Below are 19,205 nucleotides of genomic sequence, written 5' to 3' on the forward strand. Positions count from 1 at the left end.
CATGTATACAATGCTCTGTGTATATGGTAGGGGCCTTAGTTAGCAGTTGCTTCAGTCTCCTGTGACTCCTGCAGATCACCTATACCACATAACAGAAAATTATATTCAGTGTATTCTGTTCCATTGGGATTTAGTTAGCTGCAGACCTCCATCTATCTAATGAAAGTTTACAAAGATGTGCAATTCCTAATGATCTGCATGGGTGGTGAGATAGGAGAGGCCACACCAATGATTTCCAAATCCTCTCATATCACACCAATTCAGCCGGTAGAAAGGTGGTCAGTGAATGGGAAGGGGGGAGGGGGGCATCGTTCAGTAAAATGGGGCTATAAAGGCAAGTATTAAGGTGCTTCCTAGTATATGCCCCATACTAATTCACCTAAAGCGATCTTGAGGGACCTATATAAGAGCACATCCAGGAAGTCTCATGCCAGGAAGTATTACCCTACCAGCAGGGCACTTCTACATATGTCATCCTCCAAGTCAAACCTGAAAGGTGAAAGTAGCAGAATTCCTGCCTCTGTAGCACCATTAATGTGAGAAATCCATTGGAAATAAAAGTATCAGTCATTTCTAAAATCACATTTCACACTGCATTATGCTGCCTAACAGACCACTGTACACAACGAAAACATTGCAATTGAATGGTTTTTTAGAAATTCTTCCATCCCCCTCACCCAGCCAGCAGCACTCACGCCCTGCCTGAAACATGCCTTAGCTATTTATCACTTACCCTCAACCACTGTATCCTTTATTAAAAAAACAAAACAGGTATGACAGCAAAGGAAGAACGCTAGTACACAGTCACATAAGTGTACTGAAATACAGGATAAGTATTTATGCCATGAGTTCTTTTGTTTCCTTACCTTTTTTTTTTTTTTAATAAATAAAAAGTCGAGGGTGGCTGCAAAGGAGAAAATGGACACTAAAATGGCGACAAAGTCCACTGCCTCTTTCTCACAACTGAATTGAAATAAACATGGGCGCAGAATACAGATTGAGGTGATGATACACATATTAGTCGACTGAACCCTTCAATTTCATTGTGTACGGGAGCCTTCACACAGAGTAAACGCGCGTGTATTTTTGCAAAATACACGTGTAAAAATAAGACTCCCATTGACTTCAATGACATTTTACAGGCGTATTTTTACACGTGTAAAAAAGATCATTGAAGTCAACGGGAGTCTTATTTTTACACGTGTATTTTGCAAAAATACACGCGCGTTTACTCCGTGTGAAGGCTCCCTTAGGGGCTGTTTAGACTCAGACAGCAAATGCTATTGAAAAAATTACAACATACCCGATACTTTATTCTCGGAGGACATGCTTGGCCAAGCTGTGCAAATATAAGAGTTGGGAGGAATGACTGTCAGTTGAAGGAGAATTCGGCCAACAGGCATCTAAAGTGTATGGGCAAAACAAAAATACCATCCGCACTGCTACTAGATGTTGGGTGCACGCCCAGGTTCCAGATCAAAGACATCTTCAAGTAAACAAAAAAGGCAGCACTCCAATTGATACAAAAGATAAGGTGGCGTATTTTATTCACTCATCTGTATGCAACATTTCAGCTTTATACCACAGATTTTTTCAAGCTTGGGTGAATAGAGTACGACACTTTATTTTTCATACCAACTGTAGTGCCGCCTTTTTATGCAAGGTGTATGGGAAACTTCAATTTCATATTTTCTTAAATGGGTTTCTGGTATTGTTATAATTAAGATCAATATCAGATTTAGCAGGGATTGGACAGCAAGCACTTTGCCAATCTACTGTATAAAGTGAGCATTTGCATTTGTTTCATAGAGATGTGGTGTGAATATTACAAGTTACCTGTTCGCAGCTCAGTTGCATTTGAATACATTGAACTGAGCTACAATACCAAGCATGGCAACTATTACATGTACAGTAATATGTTTGGTAAGTAGTGAAGAGGCCAATGTGGTTATTCCAACACTGCCCTTTCTTAAAACATTCTATACTTAGGACAGGCCATCAATACTAGATTTGCAAGGGGCTGACGCTCGGACCCCACAGATCATCTGCTCTGGAACATTGTGGCTCCTGGTAATGTCTACATGGCGGTGTTTGCGCTGCTCACTTGCTGTACTGCCCCATAGTCTTCAATGAGGCAGGGCTGCAGTACCTAAAAAGCTGTTGCTACAAATCATATAGCGACTGAGCAGTGCAACTCCTGGCATATAAACATGAACGGGAGTCAATGTCTTGGAGCAGATGATCTTTGGGGGTCCCAGGTATCAGACCCTCACAGATCTAATACTGATGGCCTGTCCTAATAATAGGTCACACCTTTAAGTCTGATACTCATTCATATCTGACCACATACCTTGGCAGAATATAGAGAAGTCCAGGTAGTTGACACTCTAGTAAAGTCAGAGCTGTAAATGTAGAAAATCACTCATGCCTCAATGACACAACTACTGTAACAAAGCATTAATTCAACCAGCCAAAGCAACCCCTTTCCCTTTTGCATTTCAACCCATCTTTCCCGGTGGCTGAAAAAAACCAAAACAAAAAGACAACAACTTTGTTTTCCCTATTGGCGATATTTCTTGTGGAAACATGGCATTGATAATAAAACAAGGAATGACAATAAAAGTAGTGAGGACTCTGTTCACATCAGGGACAGCCCTGAGCTTGCAAAGAATCATGGAAATTGAAATCCAAGTAGAGACTTGCTCAATCCATGCCAAGGTTCTTAGTCGTATATAGATCATGTTGGTTCATTTACAAATGTCTGTCTGTAAAGCTGGATGTGATGAGGACACTGACCAGGGAAAGCAATGCAGTGTCCCACAGCGGAATTTATAAAGCATTTAGTGCAAATTGGACAGATATCTAGCAATATCAGACGTGGTCCAGGCCACGGGATCTCTACAGTTACTTGTTGCATCAGGCAGAGTCTTTGCCTCCTTCCAGGTACTATGACCCAGATTCAAAGTGCATATAAAAACAAATTGGCTCATGTCCACTTGTCATAAAACTGGGCGACTCCTCGGGAGACGTTACCCAGAAGGAGTTCTAGACCCTACAGTAGAATTCTTTAATCGTTTAGTCCATATCTAGAAAAAAAAAAATAACACCCCTTTCCCCAACAATGCAAATTCTACATAGATAACGGAGGTTAATGTGTCTCAGCTGTTCATCAAATAATCAAACTTAGTGTTAAGAATCTAATGGGAATGTACAAGTCCTCGTTCATGGTCTACAAACAATGACTGCACTCCTTTAAGTTGTTTCTGCTGAACCAGATGTACCAAGACATTTTACAAGGTACGGACAAATCCGGTCAATCTGAAAGTGCTAAAGTATCAAAAGCTGCTTGATTTTGATCAGGAATGGCTCAGGAAAAGCGACCACCATGATGGGAACATTACCACAAATATCCTTCATTATAAGCTTATTAATGACTGCAGAGTCAATCGCTGCAATTTCTAAAAATTCTGTAGATTACTATGCAAATCAGCTACTCCATGTCTGGGGCATTAGCTTCTGGGTATGTCAATTACCCACAGGGTATTAAGATAATGACATTGGTTGGCCAATGCTTCAAGAGGACAGAAAGACTGCTTTGTCCGCATCACGGCTCGTCAAGTATGGGTTTCCTGCTCGGTATACTTAGAGGTATTGAAAAGGTTACCCAAAAGTCTTTTAACAAATCTATATCAGTCACTCAAAGGGTAACCAACCCCCCTCCTCAACCCCCTATATCTTGAAGCAATTGAGGTGGTTAGAGTACCTCTACTGAATCAAGCCCTAGCTGGGCAGTCGTACCTTCTTTAGGACCAAGTGGTAAAAAATATAAATATTTGGAATAAATTCACATTTGTTCATTGGCTCAACAACCAGGAATTGAAAATTCATTAATAAATAAAAAAAAAAAAAAAAAAAACCATTTGGCTTTAAATGGAGGAGGGTATCAGAGGTAAGCTGTGATTGGCAAATCCATCCGCCACACATTACAGAATATAAGGAGTGAGTTGTAAAATGTGCAATTTTGACAGCAGGAGTTGAAGTGACCCCCTAAGTTCTTCATTTTGGAAGGTCACAAAGCAGTGTCAAATTCTTCAAGGGCATTGGCTCTATCTTCGGCTCCAGATTCTAAGTCATTTAACTGCTGCCGAACTTCGTTTTCCAGATGTGGGGGAACTACAAAGTGATCCTCTGGTTCCAGCTGTGAAGGTGCAGAAAAGTAACCAGTTTTCTTCTTAGGAGCCTCAGAAGCAACCTCAATGAGGTTAAGGATTTCTTCCAGTGGCACAACAGACCCATTGGAGTGTTTCTTCCGATACAGAGAAGGCCCGGAGGATGAAGAAGGCAAATCATCCTTCTCTTGGCTTGATGTCGGGTTGTGATTGATAGTGTTTTGATGCAGGATCTGCACTGAAATTCCACCACAATCTTCCTCAAGTCCCTGGAACATCCCCAGTGCAGAAGGTTCTGGAGAGTGCTGTCTGCTACAGTGAATATCCACCTCTACTTCCACCCTGCTACCAGTATTGAGGCCCTCAGCTTGCAGGTCATCATCACTGTCCAGACCATTTTCTGACTGGTTGCTGGAGAAAGTGGCACATGATGGTTGCCTTTGAAAAGTGCTGGCTGAAGGAACTGGATGGAGACTGCATCTCCGTTCTGGCCTGAGGATGAGGCTTCCATCTATTCCAGCAACAGCGTGTTCATCAGAAGCTGTGGAGCCAACCTCACTGCTTACTTCAGATACGGACATCTCGCTGCTGAACTCTGAGGCAATACCACTACTGGAAGATGGAGTCACTGAGTCTGGAGATTCCTTTGTGGCAGGTGTGGAGGTCAAACCAGATGGACTGGGTAAAGTCAGTGTATGCATTTCACAAGTGCAAGTATCTTCACCAATATTAAGACAAACTACTAGGGCGCCAACGTTATCCTGGCAACCATAGCTTTGTGCTAAAGTGCACAACTTCTTAGCAGCAGAAAGTGGATCTGGTAAGTGACGAATGGTCTTTACAGCTTCTGCTACTGGCACATACTCCCATAATGCCTTGTTCCCCAGAATCAACAACTCATCCTGTACAGTAAGTGATAACTTTGTGATATGAGGTTCCGGAAGCACCCATGGATGTAGATATGTACAGCCAAGCATACGTGTGCAACAGGTTACACCATTCACTTTATTATCCTACAAAACAAAAAAGGCAGTATAGATTTAACAGAGAAGGCACTCTAGATCCTTTATATGCAGTTTAGAGTATATACATATACATATATATACACACACATACATATATGCAAAAACAGTTGTACAGAGCAGCACCAGAAAAAAACCTAATCCAGTCAGTGGGTGCAAGTTCCAAGTGATCACACATATGATCACATGTAGATAATGCAGCAAATGAACAGCACTCCAAAAATAAATGAAAAAAAGGTGAGGATTTATTCTATAGCAACGTTTCAGAAGTGCAGGACCTTTCTCAAACTATCCGAGACAACCTCTTTAAGAAAAACAAAGTAGTAGTACTATATAAATAAAATGTTATTATAATAATAGTATAACAAATAGTAATAATGAATATAATAATATTTAAATATAAATAAAGCAGTACTTACTTCTGTGATAATTGCATTCTGCTCCTTGATCCTGAGAAGATCTTCCCGGCAGTGCTCAATGCTAAACATGCGGGATAAAACTAGTGGCTGTCCATTCCGACACAACACGGCCTTACAAGTTCCAACGTTAGCTACCGTCAATGAGATGTTGTTGCTGTGCTCAGGTGCAGTGTGTCCCATGTAACACAGGAGGGCGGAAGAACCGAGTTTCTGACCTGCAGTCCCCAGCTTCCTAACGGAAGAAATAACAGACAGAAAACTAAATATCCACAAGGTCATTAGAGGCTAATGGGAGTCTGTCACCAGAACCCAGCCACGCACACAGTTTGATTCGGGTTACTCTAAACTGTGTTTTCACCTTGTGAATCGGCATCTTTGATGGCTAGATATCACTGTTTTTGTCAATATGAAAATCAGCCCTTTGGAGAAATGAGACTGCTGCTGCCTACCACTTTGGAGCAATGGCAACAGAAAAAAAAAGCTGTTCGATTCAGATGACCCTAACACACACACACATATTATATATATATATATATATATATATATATATATATATATATATATATATATATATATATATATATATATATATATATATATATATATATATATCCTGGGTTGATATGCTGGGTTCTGGTGACTCCCTTTAACAAAAAGTTATTAATAACACTATTGCTCTGTTGCTTATAAACTAAAATTTATCTACCCGTCACATTTCCATTTCTATACTGATCTGTCTCTTGATTGCATATTATATAGATGCAATTGCAACATCCAGAAGGAAAAATCTTGGAATTATGGACATCACAGGACTGACAGACATGTTAATGATATGTAAACATCTCAAATTGCTCAATATGGAGTATGGAATACATGTGCAGAAATCCATGCCATCAATAGGGTTATTAGTGGTTGTTAGGCCACAGTGAATGCACTAAAGCACATAACTCATCAATATTGACAGCTGGCCAATACCTTTGCCATTGATATCTCCAATGTGCTCAATGGGAGACACTGCAGGCCATGGCAGCACATTTAGGCCACACAGGCTGCTCACAGTAGTATGAGCAATATGCAGTCTGGCAATATCCCAATATATTGCTGAATAGAGACACCTGCTACTTCCTCCATTTACATAACCTTACACCTTCCTGGTTTTGCAATTTCAATATCATGGAATGTATATATCATACTATTTTCTTTTTTGTGGGGTTATTTGGCTCTTTTTTCGTCCATCACACGAAGCACAGACAGTCTTTAGCATATGTGTCTCTCCTGGGTGATCATCTACTCCTGTACATAGAATGAAACGTACGGCAAAGAGGAAAACGGACCAAATACCACCATTGTGTATTAGTTATGTGATAATACAGAAGACAAAGACCTGTGAGACACTAGGAATGTATGGCACATAAACGTCCTATCGCAGTTTGACTGTTGCACTTCTTCAAGGAGCACATCTCCCATGGTGCACTGCAGCAGACGTGGCACTTCCTCGTTTTTGTCCCCATCAAACATGCCGTAAAGAGCCTCCCCTCCTTCCGCAAAGTCACTGACCGCCAATGAAGATACACAGAGCCTGTAGACGGAGCAGAAAGAGGTAAAAATATATGACTGCAGCTGTTCCAGTGATGTCCAACAATCATGGCTGAGTACAATACTCACTTGTTCCTCTGCCCAGACATTTCAGCTAAGCCATGATTCCAGGGAATGGATGGTACTGTCATCTCGGCATTAGGCAGCGGCTTGTTGTCGATTTTCAGAATGGGGATGTGACTATAGGAAGATGAAAGCAGGATTAAAGATACACATATTTGGGACTACTGCAGGTTATCCTCCAAATATGTAAATAGCAGCTTATTTGGTAGATTCACATTTTTTGGCACATAGTTATTAAAAGTGGTTTTTCTAACTCCTATTCTAAGTTAATACATGATTTTAGTATTAGCAAAGCCTGAGTCTGCACCACAGAGAGTCTGAAGACAACAAGGTTCTTTATTTCAGGGGTAGTGTTGACATGGTGTAACTGCATCAATGTCCATACATAGCAGTCCCTAGCCATGTGCGATACAGGTACATGGAGATTTTGTTTCGTCATTGGTGATTCTTTCCTCTAAGATGACAACGGGCAAGTTTACCAAATCAGCAGTCTATGGCTTGGCCAATATCTCTAGTCATGTTCCAAGGCTGGTTACTGAAAGGGTAGTTATCCTTAAGAGGTGGCACTACTGAGACAGTGACCTTTCTCTGGTAGAGAACTTACATGCAAACTCTATGATGTCCTTAATTCAAGATGGTGCAAACTGTAAGACACTAATAAAGTCATTGCAGTGTAAATAACGGACTTCCAACAATACCTGAAGATGTCATGGAGCTGGTGATCCAGAACCAGGTCACTATTCCCTTTTAGGTCCAGCTCTTGCAGGGTAGGTGGCAGGGTATCAGGCGCCGGGATTTCCATCAGACGGTTACAGCTCAAGTCAACCAGCTGCAGGAACAAAGAGCAGCAACATCTCATGCCAAAGGCCGAGTCAGTGACAATGAGATGACACCATGTACACAACTCTACAGCTGTAGCACAGCCTGTAGGGGTAAGAGAGGGGGAAGAGGAAAGATAATAGGGGATCAGAGCTAGAAACGGAGAGTTGGGATAGGTCTGAATGTGTAGGTTTTAGGTGGGGGATGAGACCTGAATATGTGGCAGATGGAAAATCTCAGGAAACACGCTGATGCAATTGGAGTGAGAAATGAGGGTGTGCAGATGTTTGAGGTTGGATACAGTGCTAGGGATGGACTTCAGCCGATTTCCACTCAGGTTCAGCTCCTCCAAAAGTTCCAGTTTGTTCAGTTTGCTGCAAGACAAGAGTCCAAGTGAACTTACTTACTAGTCAAGAATTTATATGGCCGCTATGATCAGCTTCTATGACTAATCTTACCTGGCTGGGAAGCTTTCCAATTGGTTATAAGCCATATGCAGGATCCTGAGGTTTGGATGTATAGTCAAGAATGGGACGTACTGATCAGTCAGTTTGTTGTTGCTCAAGTACAGTACTTGCAGCCTAGTTCCTCCCTCCTCTCCACTACACATCGATGGCAGCGATTCCAGTGCATTTGCAGATGCATTAAGAAACCTGAGACTGAAGAAACACAATAGGCAGTATAGCATTAAAGGAATTAGACAGGATTAGAATACAATGGATTATAAAACAGCGTCACAACTGTCTACAGGTTGCATGTGGTAATGCAGCTCATGTTTTGTTTAATACTAGTTAAAACAGTGACCACTCACTTTGAAGCTACAGAAAAGAAGTAGTCAGGAAGGTGTCTCAGTAGGTTGTGCTGGACATCCAGAGTTTCCAGAGAGATGGAAGTGGAAGGGCATGGCATGTTTCTCAACTGATTAAATCCGATAACCAGGCTTCGTAGCTTGGAACACTCCATTAGTCTATAGCAATAGACACATATTTAGTAACAGGAACTCCAACTGTAATCTGCAATACGGTTCATTCCCACAATTACCTTAATGGTACGTCTGTCAATAGGTTCCCACTGATATCTAGAGCTTCCAGCTTCTTCGCTTCACAGACCCAATCTGGTATTGATGTTAAACAGTTCCTTAAGAAATAACACATAACTTGCTTTCATTAAGTCTAACAAAGTGAGGATATTCTTCAGGTCTGTACAGAAATGTATTCAACTATCTGTATGGTTTGGAGATCAGGAGGAAAACTCATGCAATCACAATACCACAACTGTCAACAAGGTTATTCAGATGTCACCATTATTGCATTGGAACTGCTGCCCCCACGTTGAGGTGCTGCCAACAGAGCCGTGCCCATGCCAGACATAGTATACCCATAGACTTACCTGGACAAATCTAAAGAGACCAGCTGAGTAGGAGCCAGGTATACATTCACCAAAGTCAACTCTATAAAAAAGAACCACAATAATACAATGTAAAATGAGCAGTAGCCAGCAAACACAGTAGAGGTGAATTTGGGGGAAGGAACATACGGTTTGAAGCGGCATAAACTGCTCTCAGGGAGAAGCCGCATAAAGTCAGTTCCTTCAGCTGGTTGTGTTTGCAGTGCAGTTGCTCTAGGTTTCCCAAGCATCGGAGGTCCAAGGAAGTCAGCAGGTTATCTCGTACATCAAACTGAGTGATATTGTCAATTCCCTCCAAAGTACCGATGACTTGTGTAAGATTATTCATCCTGTGGTGGAGGAAGGATTTTAGTCTGTATTGTGCGAGACTCCAAGGCCTGTCAGTCAATAAAACCTAACGTCATGACTTCAAGAACTCACCTCAAGTCTATAGACTTCAAGTGCGGCATGTTAACTAAAGTCTGAAGACTTAAAGTCTCCATACAGTTTCCAGCCATGTACAATTTGTCCACTGAGCAAAGTTTCTCAAACACAGGGGGTATACTACTAAGATTGTTGAAGGAGAGACCCAGGCTGGAGAGCTGCTGCAGACATCCAAGCTCCTCTGGTAATGAAGTCAGGCAGTTCCCATCGAGGTTTAGTGTTTGCAGGCTGCAAGGAAGCAGAAAGAATGCACAGGACAAATTAGATATTACTTATCTGCAATTGTAAAGGATTATGGCTACGTAAGATAGGTTTTATATCAAATACCACATTATGAAACCAAATAACAGAAGCCATTTTACAAAATGAAAGCCAAAAATAAATATAACCCAAGTGGGAAAGAAAAGGCATTTTATATATGTAAGACTTCAGTGCCATGTATCAGATCAGGAACACAAGTTTTGCCATCAAGCGTTCTCAAGCGGTTGGGAATATAATGATTGTTAATATGGATTTAGAAATATTATCTCAAAAGTATTAATAGATGGAGTTTCAAGATTGGCAATGGGGGTAGAGAGTAGGGTCACAATGAAGGTAAGTGCCTGCACATGACATCCATTCAAATTCAATCTGTCGTTCTGACACTGAAAGCAAGACTCAAATATCGGTGTCCTAAGCCTACACACTAGGACATAGTGAGGGTGTTGTCCCACAACTGCAGGGTCTTCATTATTGCTTATAACATTATAGCTGACCTGAGCATTTGTCCAACTTGGGATGGTAGGTATGTAAGTCCATTACATGACAAGTTCAGCTCTGTAAGAGTAGTGATATCACATAACTGGAGGGGGAACTCTCCCAGCTTGTTTTGTGACAGGTTCAGAACTTTCAGCTGTAAAAACCTTTAGGACAGGAAAAACAGGACAGAGTTCAATTATTTCAATGACTAGACCACCTACATTCGTGTCTCTTGTCAAGAGGAAACCTGGACCAACCTGCATAGACTGGTCACTCCGGCGGCGCTGCGCAGCTGAAGGAAGTTGTGACGGAGATTAAGGTTGATGATGTCTTGACAGTAAAACAGGTGCTCGGGAATCTCCTCCAGGCTTTGACACGAGAGATCTACAGTGCTCAGTCTTTGAGATACAACCTATAATCAAATAGTATTAAGTTAGCAGACAAGAATTCTACGCTGTCGACTTGAGGTATGTGTACAAGCACTGTCCTTAGGATAAGATCATTCATTTGAGATCTGTGGGATGTGACACCTGCTCAGCACTGGATGTGCTACTGTAGCTCAATAGCAATGTAAATGGTAGCCGAACATGGCTCGCCACTGCATAGTGTATGGAGCAGTCTGCTACAGGCTCAGTATTCTGAGCTGATCAGTGTGGGATCACGGTGTCATTCCCCCACCAATCTTAAATTAATGACCTAATCCAAGGATAAATCATTCATTTAAACCCCTTTAAGTTGGGAAATTATAGATTAACTCTGTAGAAGTGAGAATGCAGCTTTACACTATAAAACAGTCTCTAGCTTCATGTCAGTAATTACGAGTTCCTCGCCTCTTTTCGTACCCAAGGGTAGTCAAAACTGCAATTGCGAATAAGACCTAAAATTGTATCTAAAAAGTGCACTGTATGTACAAAGCTTAACATTGGTGTAAAGAGCTTTGTTATCTGCTTACTTTGGTTGCCTGGCGGAGCCATCTCTGATACTCTGCTGCAGAATCAAAGCTGACATGGTAGGTGGGAGCTTGTGCTTCAGCAGAGCAAAAAGCCAGGCAGTGTGGCCTCCGCTTTACCTCCTCTATCTGCAAATGAAGACAAAAAAATGATACTAATAATAGATCTGACCACAGGACGATCTTCTGATTGCCATAAATTCCTTTTGAAGAGGGTTTACATAAATGCTACAAGAACAAGTACAATAGACTAACTTATTGACCAGCTGGCGTAGAGGAACAGAGGACCCTGTCCACAAGTGCTTACAATCTAAGGGGAGATGAGACAAGGATGCAAGTTGTTTAAATGACGATGTAGTGGTAGCAAGGTTATTGGTTAAAGGGAAAAGGATGATGAAAAACAGGGGGAGAGGTGGATTAAGCTAGCAGCAGAGTTGAAGGTGGGCTGGAGGGTAGCGAGAGGATTTGCTGGTAGGCCACAAAGAAGGAAGTTGCAATAGTCTACGTAGGAGACAGGGAGTGTGTGGACCAGCGTTGTTGCAGTCTCGGGTATGAAGAATGTTTCGGAGTTGGAGGTGGCAGGAGATGTTGAGGGTTTGGATGTATGGTTTAACGGACAGGGCAGAATCAAAGGTTACTCCAAGACAACAGACTTGAGGGAGTGGGGTGTGTATAGAGCAAAACAATGTAGGATTGTTAGGACAAATGTCTCTCAGAAAACCTCTGGAATCCATTGATATTGGCTCACTTATGGAAAAAAAAAAAAACTCCCGATCTGCCTTTTGTCAAAATAGCATCTCCCCTCCCTCATGGCCCACAAGCACCTGAGATGCTGTGGCTTCCTACTCTGCTAGATGCAGTGAGAACTGTAAAATTACTGTTTGAAAAATCCAAAAAAACTAAAATATTAAAAGAATGTATTTGTTCTATGCTGTTGAATTTACCTACAGCACTTTTTGTAAGTCGGGTATGTCGCTGCCAACTGCAGAGGACTACAATTTCTACGATTACTCTGAAGCCTCAAGACAGCACACGTATTTGCACACAGGACTGCCACGTGTTTAGCCTTTGTGCTAGGATAGAAATAAATATTCTGTATGATAGGGGCCCTAAAATTCTGAGGTCTATACAATTCAGAATAGGATAGTTATAAGAACGGTACTCATGAAAGCTACTATGTATAGAAGGTGAAATAAGTGCGCCTGCGGTTGGCTGGCATTCACATTCAAGTTGATATCTGCATTTATAAACCCTTATGCAAAGTAGATTGTGAAAATGACACTGCATGAGACACGTAATGTTTCCCTGTTCCATCATTTTACTGTCTCCTCAGCAATGTGTACAGAGGTGACTACATCATAAAGAGTGTTGCAAGCTCAGCAATCCAAACATCAGAGAAGCCACGAAGATTCAGGTGCCTCACCTTGCCTCCCACAAGGGACAGAATGTGCATTTTCCCTGCCTGACAATCCTTCACCGATGATACGATTAAGCAGGTGCCACAAAGAACCACCATCCTCTCTGCCCACTTGTGCAGCTGGGTTTTGCCCTTACGTACATTATAAACCCCCGACAGCAGAATCCGATCCAGCTGCTCCAAAGAGCTTGGTTTCTCTGAAATAGAAAATCTTCCATCAATAAATTTTAGTCTGTAGTTCAGGTATCAAGAGGGTAGAATTTGAGTCCTTAACCCCCCTCCCCTTCCCAATATTACAACGATGCATTATAAATATCACCATAACAAGGCACATGGAGATAACACCTTCTTGCTAGTTCCTCCTATTTGATACAGTATATCTTTTACAAATATCATGGACTTGTCCCCTAGCAGTTAGCCCCAAGCAGTGCCTATGCAGCGCCACCACAGGAGAAATGAAGTATGGCATGGTACCAATTAAAATCAATAGGCTGTCATGCTCCATGGATCCTCCACAGATATGCTCCATGAAGCCACTCTCTGGTTTAGATAACTGAAGGAGGACTCCCATATATTAACTCCGCAATGTCCTTTAAGTGCCCTCAGACCTGATGCTTCTAATTCTTCTTCTTCTATAAGAGATCTATAAAGCAGCAGCAGTGGAATGGTCACAGTTTCAGGACATTGCCTGATTTTATATTGTCCCATTATTTCTTAACACATTCTTTTTTTAATCTAAACTTATGAAAATCTTGTCAGAATATAATTTGTGGTCAAAATCCCAGTTTTAGCATTAGTTAGCTCTAATCTATACAACATTCCTTCGGAAATGGATTCTCCTATAATACAGTGAAATGCACCAGTGTGTGACAATCCAGCAGCCCAGAAAATCTTCAGAATTGATATAATGCCAACAATTTATAGGCTGTTGAAAATGTGCATAAAACAGACAATCCATATCATTTGAGATTTCCAATAGAGTGAGAGGGGCATAGGAACCGCACTTCAAACTTGTACCTACTTAAAAAAAAAAGTTCATAAACCTGAACTGCTGCATTGTTTCTCCATCTGCCCCCGGTCATAAGGACAGTAATGTTGAGAGCTTATGGTCAAAAGAGCTGCATGTTCTTCAACCGTCAGCAATAAGACTAGCAAAAGTGATGTTAAAGGATCCACAGGAAAGACCATGAGTATGTGATCTGTGGTGGTCTGATACCTGGACCCCACACAGATGAGATGCCCCAGCGACGTCTGGGCTCTAGTAGATATAGGTATGGATGGGAATCATTTGCAAGCTCTCCTATTCAAAGAAAAGGAGGTGCACTGCAGCCCCGTTCACTGGATAGTGGCTGTTCTGTGGAAGTGCAGCGCCAATTCTATTACTTTAATACAAGAGCCTGCATTCGCACTACTTTTAATGCTGTAGCTTTCAGTGCCCAGACTCTGCCAAAAGAGATAATCTGTGCAGGGTTTCGGTGTCAGATCCCCAAACATCACATATTTATGACCAATCCTGTGATAGGTCAACAATATGAAAAAATGATTTGTGACAAGACAACCTCTTTTAATGGAAAGAGCAGAGGAACAATTCAGGAGCCTGGAAAGAGAAATGACAACCCTTAAGGCAACTGTAATGGTGGCCATAAGTCCAGTAATTCATAGTAGGGCTATCAGTTTACTGCACCAGGAGTCTAGAAAAAGAACCACATTTCTGTTTCTAGAGAAGGAGCTCCCAGACAGGGGACCCATCCCACTTAATGGAGTAGGGGGTTTACAAAAGAGGTTTAACCAACCTACCATTATAAAACCGAATCATGCAGCTAAGATCAGAGTGGGCAGCCTCCTCCTGGATCCGAATAGGGTCTCGAAATCCCAGATCATACAAGTACTTGTATATCATGTGGAGAGGTCGCTCTTGAGGTTCTAACCTCCTGAAAAACAAAGCCACATAAGACAACGTCACATGATATACTGCAGAGTATAGTATACATGATGAAGATTACATCTTGGACACATGATGAAAAGCCAAAGGCACTAAACCTAAATATAGTTCATTATATGTGCAGATGAATGCAATCTTTTGTTCTCTGTTATCAGCTGTTTCATATGGGGGGATGTGATAGTAGTGTTCTGCACTGACTAGACTGACGGGAAGTCCTGTTGGATCGCTAACACAAGAACTACCAGTTTATCTTTGGACAAGCATGTATACATGTACACAGTAACGCTAATCACATCCTTCTCACTTGTAGCGTATTATCCTTATAATGTAGAATTCTGCCTTTGCGCTGACTCAATTCATATCATGATATCCATACACAGTAGTTAACCTAGATGAGCAGAATTGCAGTGTAAAGCACAGGGGCTGGACAGGGAGGAACATCAGGAAGGCGAAAGAAGATGTTCTTTACATACTCCAAAAGAGAAATGCAACTGAACAGCTAAAGCATTCTTCCCACCCTGCCCCTTGCCTGTCATTGCATAATGAACCTCTGTCCAGCAAGTCAATCTAATGAATAAACAGATTTATCTAAGTGCAACATAATCACAAGACAAATGAGCCGAGTCTTACAATATTTGCACAGGGCAATATTAATGGTCACAGTCCTGTGCCAAGTATATGAGATACTAAGAGAGTCCTTAAGCCATCACTAGATCTTACTCAGGCTGTAGGACAATCCCAATAGCTCACATATGGACAGAGGCATAGCCTGAAGATACTAAGGGTATAGTCATTAAGAGTTAGGACTAAATCAGACGTTTAGGTTTTTTTGAAGACTAAAGGCTGTATTAGAGAGACAGATCTTGAGAAGTGTCGATCAAAGAGAAACATGTTGATAGACACTAGTTTGCATTGGCTTAATGGGGGAGGAATGATCACACAGTTTCTTTGATACTGATTTTGGAGAATTTTGCATGCAAAAACTGCTTCGAAAGAAGCCCAAGATAACGCCCCCTGATTTTCAATGGGAAACCATACCAGTTGCACAATTTTTTTTCCGTTGCTGCGATTTGAGCCATCAAAGTATGGTGGTTGGCCCCAAACATAGAGCCATTTAATGGGGCTAAACAGTGTGCACCCCCTATAACAGTAAAAACAGCAAACCTAGAAAGAAACCAGAGCCGCAGATTCTACTGCAAGTTCCACAGTAAAAGATACACATGGATTTTTTTTCGGCATGTATGATCACTTTAGACAAACCCGGCACCAATAGTAAACAGTCTTATTACCTGATCAGGTCTCCATTGAGCTGTACATATAGGTTCTCTGTCCCTTCACTAAGCAGGATCTCTGCGACAGTAGTGTCCACAGTGCAGAGGACCACATGGAGATCAGAAATGGAGGACGTGTGGTCTGTTCCATAGACATAAACACATCCCCTGTTGGGGTCTTCCCTCAGCCAGTCTTTTTCTCGTGATCCCAAACAGCACCTCTGGCTCAAGCAATTTTTACTCCCACTACGTTTCATGTTTCTCTGTTTAAAAAAACAAAAACAAACGAAAAACAGAGAAAAAAAAGTGATTAAAGCAAAGCTACCCCTTGAAGTAATGCAGAAGATAAATATACATACAGCATGGCATAATGTGCGCTTACTGCTCCTCTGAGAGCTCCCCCTGCTGGCTGCTCTGCACACAATATTATTTGCTATAAGACTGCCTCTGTACACTACACATACTTGTTTTAAATACAAAAACTTCTGCTTGGGATTCAGGGTGAAAAAATATTTTACAAAAAAAATTAGTTATTGCGGCTATGGAATGACCTGTGATGTATCCCCTCATTCTAAAGTACTGATGTTCTGGTGCAAATGAGCAGTGTTACAGTAGATATACTCCTGTCCATAGGAGGCAGTATTTTAGTAATGATATTCTTGTCCGTGGGAAGGGAGGGGAGTATTATAGTAGATATATTCATGTTCTGTTCATAAGGACCATAATGTAGCACTCACAGTATATTCTTGGACATAAAAGGACAATACTATAGTAATTGTATTTGTGTACATAGGAGGTAGTATAATAGCAGTTTACATACTTGCACATGGGAATGGCAATATTATAGAAGTTATATTCATGTATATAAGGAGCAGTATTATATCTGCTATATTCCTGTCAAATGGGGCAGGACTGTAATATCCATCATCTTGTCCATAGAAGGCAGATTTATAGTAGCTATATTATTTCCCAAAGGAGGCAGTATTATAGTAGTTTTATTCTTGTCTACTAGCTATACCCTTGTCCATTATAGACTATAGTTTTTTTTAACTATATTCTTGCCCTGAGGAGGCAATATTGTAATAGTGATATTCTTGTACACAATGACACTATTATAGCAGTTATGTTCTTGGCTATATCGGCCAATATTAAACTAGACTTGTACATAGGGGGCAGTATTATACTAGTTATGCCACTATTTGCCAACATTTAAGTAAGATAAACCAAAAGTACGACATGCAGTGTGTGCCATGAAAATTTTCTGGTTACATCAACCCTTGGGAGCATAGCACACCCCATTTTAAGAAGTGGTAAAAAATGTAGTATTATAGCAGTTATAATACTACTGCTTATGGACAAGAATATTGTAGTTATATTCATATCCATAAGGAGCAGTAATATAGTAGATTTATTACTGTCCATAAGGAGCATTATGGTATCAGTTGTCAATTGGGCAGAATTATATTAGCCATATTATTGTACATAGGTGCAGTATTACACAGTACATTGATTCTTGTCCATAGGGGCAGTATTATAGTAGTTATAGTCTTTAGCAATGTCGGATTAGGGTTACTTCCAGTCATCTTGATAGCAGGTAATGACCATTTTATAACAGGCAGTGGCTTCTGACAGCAAGAATAAATGGTGATCTCTATTCCGTTTAAGAATAATTATTCCTGTAAACGTCATTCAGATAATAGCAGTATACAGTAATAGGAAACTGCAGTACATATACAGAATACAAAGAGAAGCACTATAGCTTTATTAAAGATTAACATGTAGAAGGGATTAAGACAACACAGTAAAGTAAAGGATAAAGATGTAATTGGCATCAATGTATGCCCCTAATAATAACTACACCTGGATACAGGTATGAATAATACATGACATATCTACTGTATAGGGAAATAAAAAGCTAATGTGATACATTATTGAGGTCTAAGGAAGGAGAGGCACCTGAATATACAATATATACATGAGGTCTATAGAGGAGACACCTGCATACACAATATACACAGAGGTCTATAGATGAGGCACCTATATATACACTATATACCTGCAAATCTATAAATGAGGCACCTATATATACACATGGAGGTCTATAGAGGAGACACCTGCATACACAATATACACATGGAGGTCTATAAATGCGGCAACTACATATACATGGAGGTCTATAGAGGAGACACCTGTATACATATGGAGATCTATAGAGGAGGCACCTGTATACATATGGAGGTCTATAGAGGAGGCACCTGTATACATACGGAGGTCTATAGAGGAGGCACCTGTATACACATGGAGGTCTATAGAGGAGACACCTGTATACATATGGAGGTCTGTAGAGGAAACACCGGTATATACACTAAATACCTGGAGCACATACTGTACAGTTATCCAGCATAATACAGGTACCTACAGACTACAATACAAGTCTATTACAGTAGGGGGGCGCTGTAGAGCTAGGGGGATCACTGAGTACAAGCTATTGCTATTCTATGTCACCACGCCACTGCTCTCCATCATATAGTTCATGCAATCGATCAGCACCATATGACAGACGCCCACCTTCAGCACTCGAACTGCTGCTCCCCGTGTACTAGTAATGGGCCGGTTGGGTTCAGGCCCGGGCCCTCCTTCCCCGTTGGGTCCTACGAGCGGACCCGGTGTCTGGCCGTCCATTTCCACGGCTTGCAGAACGACTGACAGCCAACAGGCGTCCAGCCAATCCGTGGCGTCTTCGCCCCCTAGTCGAATGACAGTAAGCTTCTCTCAGCCAATCACGTCCAGGCTGACACTTGCGCTGCCAATCCAATAAAATAACCTCGCCCACCTTGCGTATACTATTTTGCGTATACTATTTTCCGCAAATTAAGCCGCCCACCAGCGCCATCTTAACTGCTGGCATAGTACATGCTGCCTGTACCTTGTCATGACGTGAGAGGTGCGACGTGAACTGTGTCAGGGTAG

General features: G+C 41.3%; 1 protein-coding gene across 1 annotated transcript; it reads right to left on the reverse strand.

Moving 5' to 3' along the window:
- Positions 1-1,237: 1,237 nt before the first annotated feature.
- On the reverse strand, positions 1,238-18,933 carry PHLPP2 (PH domain and leucine rich repeat protein phosphatase 2). The gene is made up of 19 exons (XM_075281987.1): positions 18,804-18,933; positions 16,254-16,498; positions 14,820-14,953; positions 13,029-13,219; positions 11,609-11,734; positions 10,914-11,068; positions 10,674-10,820; positions 9,916-10,146; positions 9,625-9,824; positions 9,478-9,538; positions 9,130-9,225; positions 8,900-9,055; positions 8,547-8,747; positions 8,300-8,462; positions 7,968-8,098; positions 7,276-7,386; positions 6,995-7,189; positions 5,611-5,842; positions 1,238-5,182 (listed from the first exon to the last, which is right to left on the reverse strand). The coding sequence occupies exons 1-19, from the start codon at positions 18,915-18,917 to the stop codon at positions 4,070-4,072; spliced, it is 4,002 nt and encodes a 1,333-aa protein (XP_075138088.1). The 5' UTR covers positions 18,918-18,933; the 3' UTR covers positions 1,238-4,069.
- Positions 18,934-19,205: the final 272 nt, after the last annotated feature.

The sequence above is a fragment of the Leptodactylus fuscus genome, chromosome 7 (genome assembly GCF_031893055.1).
Source record: "Leptodactylus fuscus isolate aLepFus1 chromosome 7, aLepFus1.hap2, whole genome shotgun sequence".
NCBI lineage: Eukaryota > Metazoa > Chordata > Amphibia > Anura > Leptodactylidae > Leptodactylus > Leptodactylus fuscus.

Bases quoted from the DNA above. Each gene is read 5' to 3' on its own strand.
- PHLPP2 (XM_075281987.1), bottom strand. From the start codon at position 18,917: ATGGACGGCCAGACACCGGGTCCGCTCGTAGGACCCAACGGGGAAGGA. The intron at 9,825-9,915 runs GTGAGTTCTTGA...CCTCCACCACAG, and splicing joins TTGAAGTCTATAGACTTGAG to GATGAATAATCTTACACAAG. The intron at 9,539-9,624 runs GTATGTTCCTTC...TCTTTTTTATAG, and splicing joins AGTTTATGCCGCTTCAAACC to AGTTGACTTTGGTGAATGTA.